The sequence below is a fragment of the Carya illinoinensis genome, chromosome 9 (assembly GCF_018687715.1).
Source record: "Carya illinoinensis cultivar Pawnee chromosome 9, C.illinoinensisPawnee_v1, whole genome shotgun sequence".
In the NCBI taxonomy this organism is placed as follows: Eukaryota; Viridiplantae; Streptophyta; class Magnoliopsida; order Fagales; family Juglandaceae; genus Carya; species Carya illinoinensis.
The window spans coordinates 5,499,271-5,512,170 of NC_056760.1; the positions used below are offsets into that span (position 1 = coordinate 5,499,271).

The 12,900-nt window shown below is 35.7% G+C and overlaps 2 protein-coding genes across 5 annotated transcripts; one reads left to right on the top strand and one right to left on the bottom strand.

Moving 5' to 3' along the window:
• The first annotated feature begins 283 nt into the window (after positions 1-283).
• Positions 284-4,960, top strand: LOC122275485 (nascent polypeptide-associated complex subunit alpha-like protein 1). The gene is made up of 4 exons (XM_043084575.1): positions 284-464; positions 3,232-3,313; positions 4,109-4,236; positions 4,355-4,960. Exons 1-4 carry the CDS (start codon positions 405-407, stop codon positions 4,685-4,687), a joined length of 603 nt encoding a protein of 200 aa, XP_042940509.1. The 5' UTR covers positions 284-404; the 3' UTR covers positions 4,688-4,960.
• Positions 4,961-5,787: 827 nt separating this feature from the next.
• Positions 5,788-8,091, bottom strand: LOC122275484 (probable E3 ubiquitin-protein ligase RHC1A). 4 transcript variants are annotated; one of them, XM_043084570.1, is made up of 2 exons: positions 7,935-8,091; positions 5,788-7,004 (listed from the first exon to the last, which is right to left on the bottom strand). In XM_043084570.1, exon 2 carries the CDS (start codon positions 6,903-6,905, stop codon positions 5,967-5,969), a length of 939 nt encoding a protein of 312 aa, XP_042940504.1. In that variant the 5' UTR covers positions 6,906-7,004; positions 7,935-8,091; the 3' UTR covers positions 5,788-5,966. The 4 variants fall into 4 exon arrangements, with proteins under 4 accessions (XP_042940504.1, XP_042940507.1, XP_042940506.1 ...); XM_043084573.1 differs by having other exon boundaries at positions 5,788-6,961; positions 7,935-8,067; XM_043084572.1 differs by having other exon boundaries at positions 5,788-7,000; positions 7,935-8,063.
• Positions 8,092-12,900: the final 4,809 nt, after the last annotated feature.

A 12,900-nucleotide genomic window follows, 5' to 3' on the forward strand; every position in this document is an offset into this window, starting at 1 on the left:
AATTTAGTTTGCATGGATGGGTCCGAAGGGTCTTAACTTGAAGAGGTTCTCTAATATATTAAAAAAAAAAAAACATTACATTTCTTGAAACAAATGTTGATCAAACAAATTTTATGTTTAGTTTTCACAATTTATTCAAAACTAAATTTTTGTAACGGGTAGCTAAGCAGGAATGGTAGCGATAAATTAGATTTATTTTATAATAAAAAAAACTATCAAGTGTTAAAATAGACTTCATATTTTCTTACTAAAAGAAACAAGAAATAACCCATTATTATTGTGCAGTTTGATTCAAACCCGAACCCGAGTATACCTCCTTATAAATCTGTTTAGGGTTTTAGGCCAAGTGTGCCGTCTTTGTGTCGACTTCTGCGAAGACATCTCAAACGATCAACACGAGCACGATGACTGCTGAGACCCAGGAGGAGCTTCTCTCTGCCCACCTTGAACAGCAAAAGATTAACGTAAATCTCTCAATTATTTGCTTCTCATTTAATTTTTTGAATGGGTATTTGGACTTTGAGAGTGTGAAGCTTTATACGACCATGGTTGGTATCTCGTATAAGGAGTTTCTGAAATTCATATGATATATAAATTCTTTGGAGTTAAAGACATTCGTCGAATGCCAGAAATGGGTCTAATAAAACTGTGATTAGATGACTTTGTGATAGTATTGACACTTTGGATTGACTTGGGCATTTCTGGTCGTGTTATGTTCTTCTTTACATTGCTTTGATGAAGTTATGAGCTTCAGTGTCACAAGAAATTTTGACATGGGTTTTCAAGTTTCTGACTCAAGAATTTAGAATATTGTTTGAATTGTTGTTTTTGCGTGAATTATGGGAGGTTGTGAAAAGTTTATCTACTCTGCGAAAAAAAAAAACGGTCTTGGTATTGTCTTGCAACTTTGTAAAAAACTTCGAGTTCCCTATTTGACCCCAATTGCGAAGGTTGTTGGGAGGGCACAAACCCTCGAGTTGGGTGTCTGCATGTCTGACGGCCAACTCAACTTTGTGTCAGAAGGAGATATCACCCCGTCCTTTGACCAGTCAGGGGGTAGGTACTGACCTTGCTTCCACTAATGGTTGTCATTGCCAGCAACCAAACAAAATCTGAAATGACTATTTCACAACCTGTACAGTATACAGCCCAATCAATCAATAAAACTCAAGAAGCCAAAACGCTGACCAGCTTGCACACCCGAAATCTAACACCAAGAAATTGACCAAGAATCCCTAGATCAAAGAGTTTGTTGAAGGAATCAAATCAGAGAAAAGGAATACTTGAGATTGACAATAGGGCATCCCCTCAACGTCACTGGAGTTTTACCTGGCTATTAACTTCAGGGTCCTGTGGGATTAGTCGAGGCGTACATAAGCTGGCCTGGACACCCACGGATATAAAAATAAATAAATAAATAAAAAAAGAAGAAGACAATAGGGCATGATATCAATAAATGTATGCTCAGTACATGAAGACTGTTGTCTCTACAATTGCCATGCCCAAAATGCAGAGTGCGCTCATTGAGATTCGCATAGAAAGATAGCTAGTATATGAGAGAGGGAGGGAGGGAGAGAGAGAGAGTTAAGTCATGAGCACAATGGTGAATGGGGGTTGGAAGATAGATTAGGCAAAGGGAGCTGAGTATTCTCAGTTGATTTTCATTGGCATTCGAGCACCTAGGGTTTGAGAATAAAATGTATTTTTATATTTAAGGCAAAGTTTTGAATACCGTTCCGGTGACCGTTTTGGTCGAGATACTGGAATAAAATATTTCAGTACTGGTACCATTTCAGGATAGTCTATATATAGATAAATTAATTAATTATATATATAAAACTATATTCCAAAATAACAACAATATAAGTCATAAACTCAATAATACTTCTCAATACAAATCTTAACAACACACATATTTGTAAAACTTAACAATACTTCTAAGTTCTCAATCCAACTATTAAAAAAAATCACTCATCTTAATCAATAAGACAATAAGGATCAACATTCGGACTCTGGGTGCCAGTGGCGATAGGGAGAGGATGGAGGACTGATTCATTGAGGGAGAAATTTCTCCTCTATTTGACTGCTGTGTGCTGCCAACCACGAAAAATCAAGGGAAAAAGAAAACCCTAGATTTTGAGTTATTTTTACAAGAAAGCCCTTACCCTTTCACTGTAATTACAAAATTGTCGAGGCTCTATCCCCTAATTATTTTACCAGATCAAAATCAACATACTGGCTGAAATGCCGAAAACTGGCTGTTATTGACTGAAACACACCGAAATGGCTGGTATTTGACCCGGTACGAAACTCAGCCCTCTCCCGTGCCCGTTACTATTCTGGCACAGTAAATTTCGGCCATTCCGGCCGGTATGGTATGTTTTTCAAAACTTTGATTGAAAGATCTCACCCAACCCGAGCCCTTCTTTGGAATGTATATTTCCTACATAACCCATATCATGACTAGGGTGGAACCCAACCCAACCAACTTGGGTATGGTTCAGTTGGTTGGATTGCGTTGTCGCCCAGCCCTAGTGGGTTGAGTATTCAGTTCTAGCGTTTGCTGTAGAATGGATCAAAATGTTGTGGATGCATCATATATGGAAGATGCTCTTATATGCCTACTATGGTGTATTTGGAGGAAAGGAGTTATAGATATTTTTGGGGAGCTTGAAACCTTCTCCTTCAAGATTGTTTCTTTGGGCAGTTGCAATTCATAGGTTTTGTGGCCCTAAGACTGTGTAAGAGGATTTTGTAGCCCATGAGGTCCGACATGACTGTAGCAGATCAATAAATCTTGTTCCTAGATTAATTTTTGCATTTCAGATGTCATGCATTAAATATATGAACTTGTTTGACTATTTTTTTATTTAAGTAATAAATTTAATTGAAAAGCGCAAAATGCCATGTACACGGGATGTATACTTAGGCGCATTATTTTTGGTTTGGTTTAAGTGTTCAATATGGGGTAAGGATTTTCTCTCTCTCGCCCCCCTCTTCTCTCTCTTCTTAATGGGCTTCGTCTGGTTCAATAATCTGAAAGTACAATGTTTTTTGTGGTCTATATTCTTTGTCCCCTTACACTACTTTCGTTGATTTGTGAGCCAAAGTGTTGATGATTGTTACTGATTCCTTTTCATGCAGATAATTGTTAATGATGAGAATTAGTTTTTTGCAGTTTTAGGCCTAAGATATGATAGCCTCACTAAATTTTGAGTGATATCCTTGCAGCCTGATGAGCCTGTAGTCGAGGATGAAGATGATGAAGACGATGATGATGAGAGTGATGACAAGGAGGAAGATGATGCTGAAGGTGAGAGAGTACTATTCGTGACTTATTCAAGTTAGGAGATAACAAACTCAGCTAGAAAGAAGCTCATGTAATACATAGTTTTTGCGGTCTTTACAAAACCTTGCTAATCATTTGGATGATGTTCACAATGTTTGGAATGTAGATGAACTACTTTAGCAGTAAGCCTGATTTTATGGTAAGTTAATTACGGTCAGGTAAATTCATGATTTTGAGGGAAATGTGTAAAACATTTTGTTTTTTTTTTTGTTTTTTTTGTTTTTTTTTTATGAATAAATAAATATATTGATCAAAGAATGGCAAAGCCAGTTACACTATTCTAATGCCCTAACTAGGTAGGCACATTAGAGAATGGCAAAGCCAATATAATGTGCAAAACATCTTGAAAATAAATGCACTCTTTGTAATTTCTGATTAACAGAAGCCAATGGTCTCGAATCAATTTGCACCTCTATGGCTTTACGAATTGGGTGATTGGTGAGATCATGAGTTCGACTCCCATGAATGCATGAGTTATCGACGGAAATTACGTTCTAATTAGCTTATTATACCACTCTGTTTTCTTATAGAAAACAACATTCTAATTAACTGAGGTATGATCTGTATAATCTGCTTGCTTTTCTTATAGACAAAAACACTCTAATTAACTGAGGTATGATCTGTATAATCTGCTTACTTTTCTTATAGAAAAAAAAAAAAAAAAAAACATTCTAATTAACCGAGGTATGATCTGTATAATCTGCTTACACCACAGAGAGGTATGAGCATTATATCTCACAATTTTTTGAGATTGGGCAGGACAAGGAGATGGAACTGCTAGGTCTAAGCAGAGCCGAAGTGAGAAGAAGAGTCGCAAGGCAATGTTGAAACTTGGAATGAAGCCAATTCCAGGTGTCAGCCGGGTTACTGTAAAAAAGAGCAAGAATGTTAGTTTTCCATGTACTTGTTTCGTGTCTCTTGCTGTCGCTGCTCTATTTTTATTTCCTTGGCTTTCTCATGTACTGTAAAAAATTGAATTAAATCAGTTTTCTTTCCTCTCTCCAGATTATGTTTGTTATATCTAAACCAGATGTTTTCAAGAGCCCTGCTTCGGACACGTATATTGTTTTTGGGGAGGCAAAGATTGAGGATTTGAGCTCTCAACTGCAGACTCAGGCTGCAGAGCAGTTCAAAGCTCCGAATATTAGTAATGTGATTTCAAAGCCTGAGCCATCAGTGGTGGCACAAGACGATGAAGATGTTGATGAAACTGGTGTGGAACCTAAGGACATTGAGTTGGTAATGACACAAGCTGGGGTCTCGAGATCAAGGGCTGTGAAAGCACTCAAAGCTGCGGATGGTGACATAGTTACTGCTATTATGGAACTGACAAACTGAGGCACTGTCATTAAGATGTTTCGTTGCAACTAGAGGACCATACATTTTCCCGCTCCAAGTTCTTGAATTCGCTATGGCAGTTTTGATGTTGCAGCAACGTTATACCGTCTTTTATTTTCTTCTATTTCCTTTCTTGTTCAGAAGATAAAAGGGTTTTTACTCGTTCACCTTCTTGATAATGGCTCCAGCTTCATTCTTCTTCAGGTGTCATTGCATTATAATGTTTCAGTGCTTCTTACAAGAAAGCAAAATGCACGCATTTTTATTAGGCAATGAACTCTCCCACTATTTCGCATTATGTGTGAAACATGCAGTTTCACATAATTTGAGTTATTCACGCAATTTCTGGAAATATTAGTCAAATCGAAGCGATATTCTGGAATGATAGAAATGGTTAAAAAGGCTCGAGGTTACGACCAAACAAAATCTGTCCGGCTTCGGTTGGGGTAAAAATGGTAAATTTTGAAGTCATTAGCGCGACCGTATTACTGGTAATTCTTGAGCAAGAGCAGTGAGCAGCATTCCCTTATTTCCATACTTCTGTAAAGGAATGCGTATCGGTGATACCATGTCCACAGATAGATGATTGTCTCGATGCTTTCAGGTTGATAGCAGTACGCTTTCCTGAGAAACATAAACATTCCCCAAAACCAAAGAACTTACCCTTGAAAACCATGTCAATGTTTCAAAATCCGAAAACCGATGTGGAAACGTTGGGATCAAGAGTGACATCTGACCCTCCACACTCCACAGAAAGTAGTTGGCAGTTGCTATGGCAATCGAAAACACGTCCGAGTTCTCATCTGGCTCCAGCTAGGATGGTCACAAGGTTGTTTGAGGGTCCGTAAATTCTATTTCAAGTCAGAATCACCATCAAAACTGGCTCAATTGTGAAAGAAAGGTTGTTCACCTTAAATTTTGTTAATCCCTAATAACACCTGTTGATGACAGATTAAGTGACGGTCTATTAAGTGGTAGACATAGAGTCACTTAAAATGTAACCATAATCAACAAGGATGGCTGGGGATTGACAAAATTTTAGATGAAGAGTAACATTGCTCCCGTTGTAATGCTCACGGGTCAACATTAAAGTAACAATATTGAACAATTAAAAGGCATAGACATAGAAGCAGCATAGGTAATTCACCCAAAAGTAGTCATTTACATAAAAAGCAGCAAAGAACAAAACAGAAACGACCACCATTCACTATCAAGCAACACACTCCAGTCCACTTATCTTTATGACAATGGCAATAAATGCAAAACCACGTTCTGAACTTTAGTCAAAAGGCCATCCTGAATAACCCGTATGCTGGTTGTTCTCATGAATGGTTGGAGAGCTGCTTCCAGCAGTTCCATTATGGTTAGAGCTAGAATGAGACGAACGGAATGGCCACAGATAAGAGAATGGATTCCGTCTTCCTGGATTATCCCTGCCACTATTCTCCCTTCCATTGGCATTACCACCATAACTGCTACTTCTACTTCGACTACTTGAGCTGCGGCCAATATTCATTCCTTGTGGTGGCAGTTCTTGGCGGCACACAGGGCATGAGTTGTGCTGGACTAGCCATGGGATAATGCAGTCTGAGTGATACATATGATTACATGGCATCTGCCTCGCTTCAGACCCCAGCTCGAATTTATCTTTGCAGACAGGACAGTGTGAATCAGAACGAAGATGCCTCTGAGCAATCTTAATGGTTGGCATAGCATCAATTGAAGATCTAGATGCCGGGGGAGGGCCTCGCCGATTGTTAGCTGAAAGTTGTTCAAACAGCTCTTCCAGTCCTGGACCTATAAAATAATCACCAGCATTACCCCGTGTAAGACCAATCCCAGGGGTCCCATTCAAAATAGCTTCAATCCCACCATTTCCAGACAACCTAAAAGGAATTTGGCCTCCAAAGATCAGCAGAGGACCAAAACCAGGAGCATGTTCTGGAACTGAATCTGATCTAGCTCTAACGTCATGGCTATGGCTTCTGTCTGCCAATCGATGCCTCATAAAGGCTGAGAAAGCTTCCATAACTCCTGACCTCCTGTCGTGATCTTCATCAACGTCCAGTCCAAAATAATCAAACGGGCTGATGTGCACCATATCATCAAGTTCTTGAATAAATCCTCCATTACAGCCAGGGCAAACTGCATCTCGTCCTCGCAGTCGAACTGGTCTATTGCAACGGTAGCACCAATGGGTGTTTCTTCCATTTGACATCCTTTTCTCTCCCTCTCCCCTGGCAAATTCTTGAAAAACAAATCCAAGACTCGTCCCTGAAACTCCTCAATCTTTTTAACTCTTATAGGAACATGCTGTCTAAGTTTGCAATATAAATTAGATATCACCTAAGCATTTGAAAAAAGTAGGAGTAAAAAAATAAAAGAAACAAATCAACAGGACTGCTGAATTATAATATCAAAGCCCCATCTCCACTAATAGGACCAAAAGTGGATATTGGAACTGTTCATAGCCATCAAAGAGAATGGCTGTCATTGTCACCAATCAAAGATGACAGTAAACAAATAACAACAGAGCTTCATCAAATGCAAATCTAGTTACTATCAGTTGTGGCACCACTCACGGCACACCCCAATACTCAATGAGATTCCACGTGAAAAACACTATGTCGCACACAGTAGAAATGTTCAACTTAAGCATTCCAATATACCACAGAAAGTATAAAATCACATAAATATGCCGAACAGAAGCACCAGAAGGCAATCTGCAACGGGATTGAAAGAAATGGGAAGTAGGAATTTTCAGAATTTTAAGCTTTATTTGTTAAGTTTTTCTAGGTCAACAAAAAAAAAATAAACTCCAGATCCATCCTAGAAAATATGATTAAATTCTACATATGAACAGAAACAGTTACTTAATGTGACAGATCTAATCCAGCACTTCAACATAGAGATAATTGACCAGACCTTCGTTTGTTGCAGAGAAAACAGTGGAAAATCAAAGAAAATAAAATAAGAATAACCAAAGCATTGTCCGTATCATTTCTGGTTTCAAAATCAAAGAATGTTGACCTCAATCAAAACCCAGGGTCAGAATAAAACTTAAATGGATTACAATTTTGGTCATTTATAGGTTTCTAACCAACAGAAAACCCAAATATCGGATACTCTAAATTTCTCAGTATCATTTTCTAAGCTACATACCAAGCAGAATATGAATCAGAAACTACACAATTATCTCATTTGAAAAATTTATTTAAAGAATTTCAGAGACTGTGTTGGGTCGTACCTTTCAAGAGGAATGAGTGGATCAAAAGTCTCTTGCGAAGAGCGAGCGAGAGAGAGAGAGAGAGGAAGTTGAGGAAGTCCCTAGGTCGAGTCGTCGACACTAAGTGGGTTTTTTTTTTTTTTTAATATATAAAAAATAATTTTCTGGAATTGGGATAAACAGTCAGATCATTGTCTTCTAGTCGTAAAAGAGTATCATTATTGAGTTTTATTATATACAAGCATAATCGTGCACTAATCTGTATATCAATACTGATTTATTCATATTTAAAATTTAAATCAATATTATTTTTAATAAAATTTATTTTTTATCAATCACATTATATTAATACACAGATTAATACACAATTATCCTTGCAATTATATTTTTCATCGTTGTTTCATATTTTTTATGATCTCAATAATGTTTCGTTCGTTCGAAACTGGGCCCACTTGGACTTTAAATGAGCTTCGTATTAGACTTAAAAAAAATCTCAATCGGGCCTGGGTTTAAGTCCATTAGAGAGGTCCAATCTGCAAACCAATGGAGGTAAGTTTTATCAAATGAAAATCTTAATTGGTCTTAGGCCTTAGCCCAATTTAACAAAGGATGTAACTGCAATAATGTTTACTGCACTGAAATCATAGAGCATTTAGAGTTTGTTTTATAAAAATATCTTATAAAAATAAATTTACAAATTGACTTAATATAATACGTCAGATTTACTTTACAATAAAAAGTTAGTTATAAGCTAGCGTATAATATCATGCAAGATCCAAGTCGTGGGTTCGAGAGTTGGTGGCCGCGACAGAGAGACTAATATTGACATGAGGCATTTTAGCATTGTATTGTATGTAATGAACACATTTCTTAATCGATTTATATTCTGGTAAATTTCTTTTTTCTTTCAACCGGACAAACGTGCAAGTAGCACCCCTGCTAGTATATATATATGAATGGACAGCTTGAACCCAAAGCCTTCGAGGACCAAATTAGTGTTGAAAGTCTTGATTATGAATTGGAAAGCCCAATCTATGCTCATTCCTTTCATTCGAAACCAATGGTTTTATAAATGGTCAATGGCACCACCCATGCATAGTTCTGAGGTACCAATATTGGGTCCATGGTAGAGGGGGTTCAACTCCCCAACTACTAGAGATGACATTTCTCAAAAAATTTCCTAACAAAATAACATATATATATATATATATATATATATATATGTACTTGCGTTTCTATTTTGCTGCATGCTCTCAAGTCTCAACAACATATATATATATATATATATATATATATATATCCTTATCACCATGGACTGTTTAAGAGAATTCTCATTTGATTGGTTAAATGAATCTTCATATTTTAGCTAATATCACATGGATTTTCATTTGTCTTTTTTATTGAAATTCAATCCCCACAGTGGATTATCTATTTATTCTCTATATAATAATAAAATATTATTAATTTAATAATTCTTTATTTAATTTATTTTTATAACCTTTTGTAGTTTTATCAATTAAATGTTAATAATAATTATATTTGTTGACGTGATAGAGTATTATTTATTGAGTTTTATTACGTACAAGAGAATTGACGTACTGATTTGCGTATCAATACTGCTGCTTTCATATTTAAAATTTAAATTGATACAATTTTTATTAAAATCTAAATTTCTGACCAATCATGTTTGATGGGTGTGCTTATTTGTTTTACAACTAGATTTTTCTTTATTTTAATGTTTGGTGAAGTTACTGTAGTTTTTCATATTTAGTATATAACTATAGGTAATATCCAAATTCTTTTAATAATGTCCAAACCAATGTGAAGTTTTTTTTGACACATATTAACTAAATTTTAGCCATCCTTAAACTTTAGCTAAGCTAATGAAGATGCTATAATTTGAGCACGCAAGTACAATATGCTTTTTATAACTCTTCAAGAACACACTTTCAGGAAAAGAATACAATATTTTCAGGCAGCTTATATCCTTGATCGGAATCTGAAGGCACTATATATTAAGGAACTTTTGCACCTAAAAGTGAAGACAGCAGTACCCCAATTTTCAGAAATAATCTAAAAGAAACGAATTAGATGAGCGCAAGTGACTTCCTCTTTTTCCCTTTTTTTGGTTTTTTTGGGATCCCCTCATTTTTTTTCGTCTTTTTCCCCCACTTTATCCACGTGTAATTTATTTAATTTTATATTTATTACGAGATAGATATACTTTTCTTGTACTGAACGTAAGCAAATCCAATCATCTCTGATCTTTGGCATCAACTTTTAATCCAGAATATTTTGTGCTTTTTAAACATGGCTAGTTACTTTTATTCTTTTAATTTCGTATATATGATCGTCTTCTTTTGGGATATTAAAGTGAAAAACCAGGAACCAATTGCATCCATGCAAAGAACCTTCCAGCTAGCTAGCTAGTACCCTTTCTCGATCGTGGTGATCACACGGGTTTATTTTAGATGGCCGCAAGCTTATCTTGGAATCTCTTCCAATATCTGTCTCATCCAAGTTAACCCACTCATCAATCACGCAACATCAACATTTTAGCTAGCTAGCCTCGCCACCAAACACGCATATATATGGCCATTTTCCAAGAAAGTGAAAACCATGCATGGATGCATGGATTCCAACTTCTGAAAGAGAGAAAGGATCGAGAGAGATCAGCCGAACAACATGATGATATCTTAAGTTAAGTCTTATTAACGAAAGTAATAACGAGTCTAGTACGAGCTTGTTACTAAAATAATTCAGACTTGCTTAGATTAGCTAATTAATTGCTTAACCATTTCTGCACAAAAACAAGAAAAAAAAATTTAAAGATGGATGGGGGCCGGGGTTGACCAAAATTCAAATTGACTACCCATGTCATTCTCAGAATTGAATGTTGCCAGTGGTACCTACGTCTGGTATATATTTTATTAAAAATGGATGAAAGAAAGAGAGCCAGCAACACAAACAAACAACTGACAAGGAAATTGCCCCATGCAAATAAAATAAAAAATAAATAAAAACAAAAATATGTGGCCAAACTGCTCCCGATCAAAAAGTCATTCCAACGATCAACACAACACACCAAACGATCGACTTGCGTCCAACAGGCCGTATGATCTATGCGTAGAACTCTTACGTACTGTCGGCATATATAGAAATTGCCAAAGCTTTTTGGTCATGCCCAAGGCCGCAAGGCCATCATGTTTGGGGATCAGTGGGTTTGACGTACTGGTCGTATATAATTCTTTGAGACTTCGGTCAATAATCCTTAATTAATAATTTGCATTAATATTAATGGTCTCTTATATTTATACGTGTCATAAGAATATTGGCTGCATGCAGCTAATACCACAATCTTATTTGAGATTGACAATCATGATTTTCTTAACTCAAAACTATTCATCATGAGTTTTGTTATCTCCATATAATATGAAAAATACTCTAGCCACAAAGAGATTACACAAAAATAATCACACAAACTGATGTAGCTAAATGTGATTCGTCAGATTGTAAAATTATTTTTATTATGAAGTAGATCTAACATATTAGATGAAACTACATCAATTTGTTGGATTATTTTTATGTAACTCATTTGTGGATATAGCAGTACTCATATAATATATATCACAAATATTACCCTGATCTAATCCACTTCAAGTGAAATAAAGATTATATCTTTATTCATTAAAGTGGCAAATGATTTAGTCCAGATCAGCAATATGTAGCATAGGCCTTTTCGGTGTGACATTCAATCGCAGTTAAATTAGATATTTTCAATTTGTTTCAAAATTGCTTCAAGCGACATCCTCTTGATGAGACATGGATGGTGGTCAAGTCATTGACTCTACATCTTCTTCTTCTTCTTTTTTTCTTTCTCTTTTTTTTTTTTTTTGTATTGTATTTGTTATTTTAAGATGAATGTTGGGGCCTCCCAACCCACTGTAACCGTTATATTATCTATAATATGATTGCTTAAAGAAAAAAAAAAAAAGGTTGTCAAAATGATCAACCTACGTGCAGTATTCCCGTTAAAAAGCTTAATAATAATAATAATGGTAACTTATTGATTAGAAGTTTAGAACGACCTTTTCAAACTTTTTTGGTAAACAATCATGTTTGGGCATTTAATGAATCTCATCAAAATTGTGCCAAATACACATGCAAAGATCTGCATGGACGGTAATTGGTAGGTTAGGCTTTTTTATCGAGAACTGAAGAGGGCGGACATGTTGTGCGTACCATGTCAACTCTTGTTGGGTAAATTAAAGCAGATTGAACAAGAGAGGGATCGTTCCATCTTAATTAGTTTGTTATCACATGAGCTTAATTTCTGGATCAATCAAAGGAAAAAGACGTACGTACAGTTCATCCCAGAAGACTTATGTGGTACGTGGCCCTAATGCATGTGTATCATGAGCATGCGGCGGGACTTGATCAGGGAGCCCCTAGCTAACTATAGACATAGGTCACCTATTAAATATTAAAAGCTCCTCACATAATTATTTTCCAATGGACGATGCAAGTCAATGCGTGAACCACAAAAATGTGGGACTGATGATCATCTTCATTTCTTTATTCGATGGTTGAAACTTGAATTTTGCTTTTTTCATTGATTGATGGCATACATGGAGTGATTCATGTAAATTTCTCAAAAAGTTATAGGCTAGCTAGCATGCAACCTAGCTAATGAGGTTCTTAAAACAATATATTATAGTACCAATGGCATGATTATGATCAGAATAGATTTTTTTTTTTCATTTTTTTTTTCTCAATAGTGACATCAAAACAATACGATGGGTTTCAATCGTGAGTTAAGATAAAAGATAAAAATTAAAAATTAAATAAAATATTATTATTATTATTTTGAGATTTAAAAAAATTAAATTAATATTGATTATATTTATATAAGAATTAAAAAAATTGTAATGATGTTATGAAATAAGATAAAATATTTTCACTATAAAAAACGAGGCTAAGGGAATTA

Coding starts and splice junctions, on each gene's coding strand:
- LOC122275485 (XM_043084575.1), top strand. CDS start 405: ATGACTGCTGAGACCCAGGAGGAGCTTCTCTCTGCCCACCTTGAACAG. Junction 465..3,231: donor TTGAACAGCAAAAGATTAAC/GTAAATCTCTCA, acceptor ATATCCTTGCAG/CCTGATGAGCCTGTAGTCGA. Junction 4,237..4,354: donor CTGTAAAAAAGAGCAAGAAT/GTTAGTTTTCCA, acceptor TCCTCTCTCCAG/ATTATGTTTGTTATATCTAA.
- LOC122275484 (XM_043084570.1), bottom strand. CDS start 6,905: ATGTCAAATGGAAGAAACACCCATTGGTGCTACCGTTGCAATAGACCA.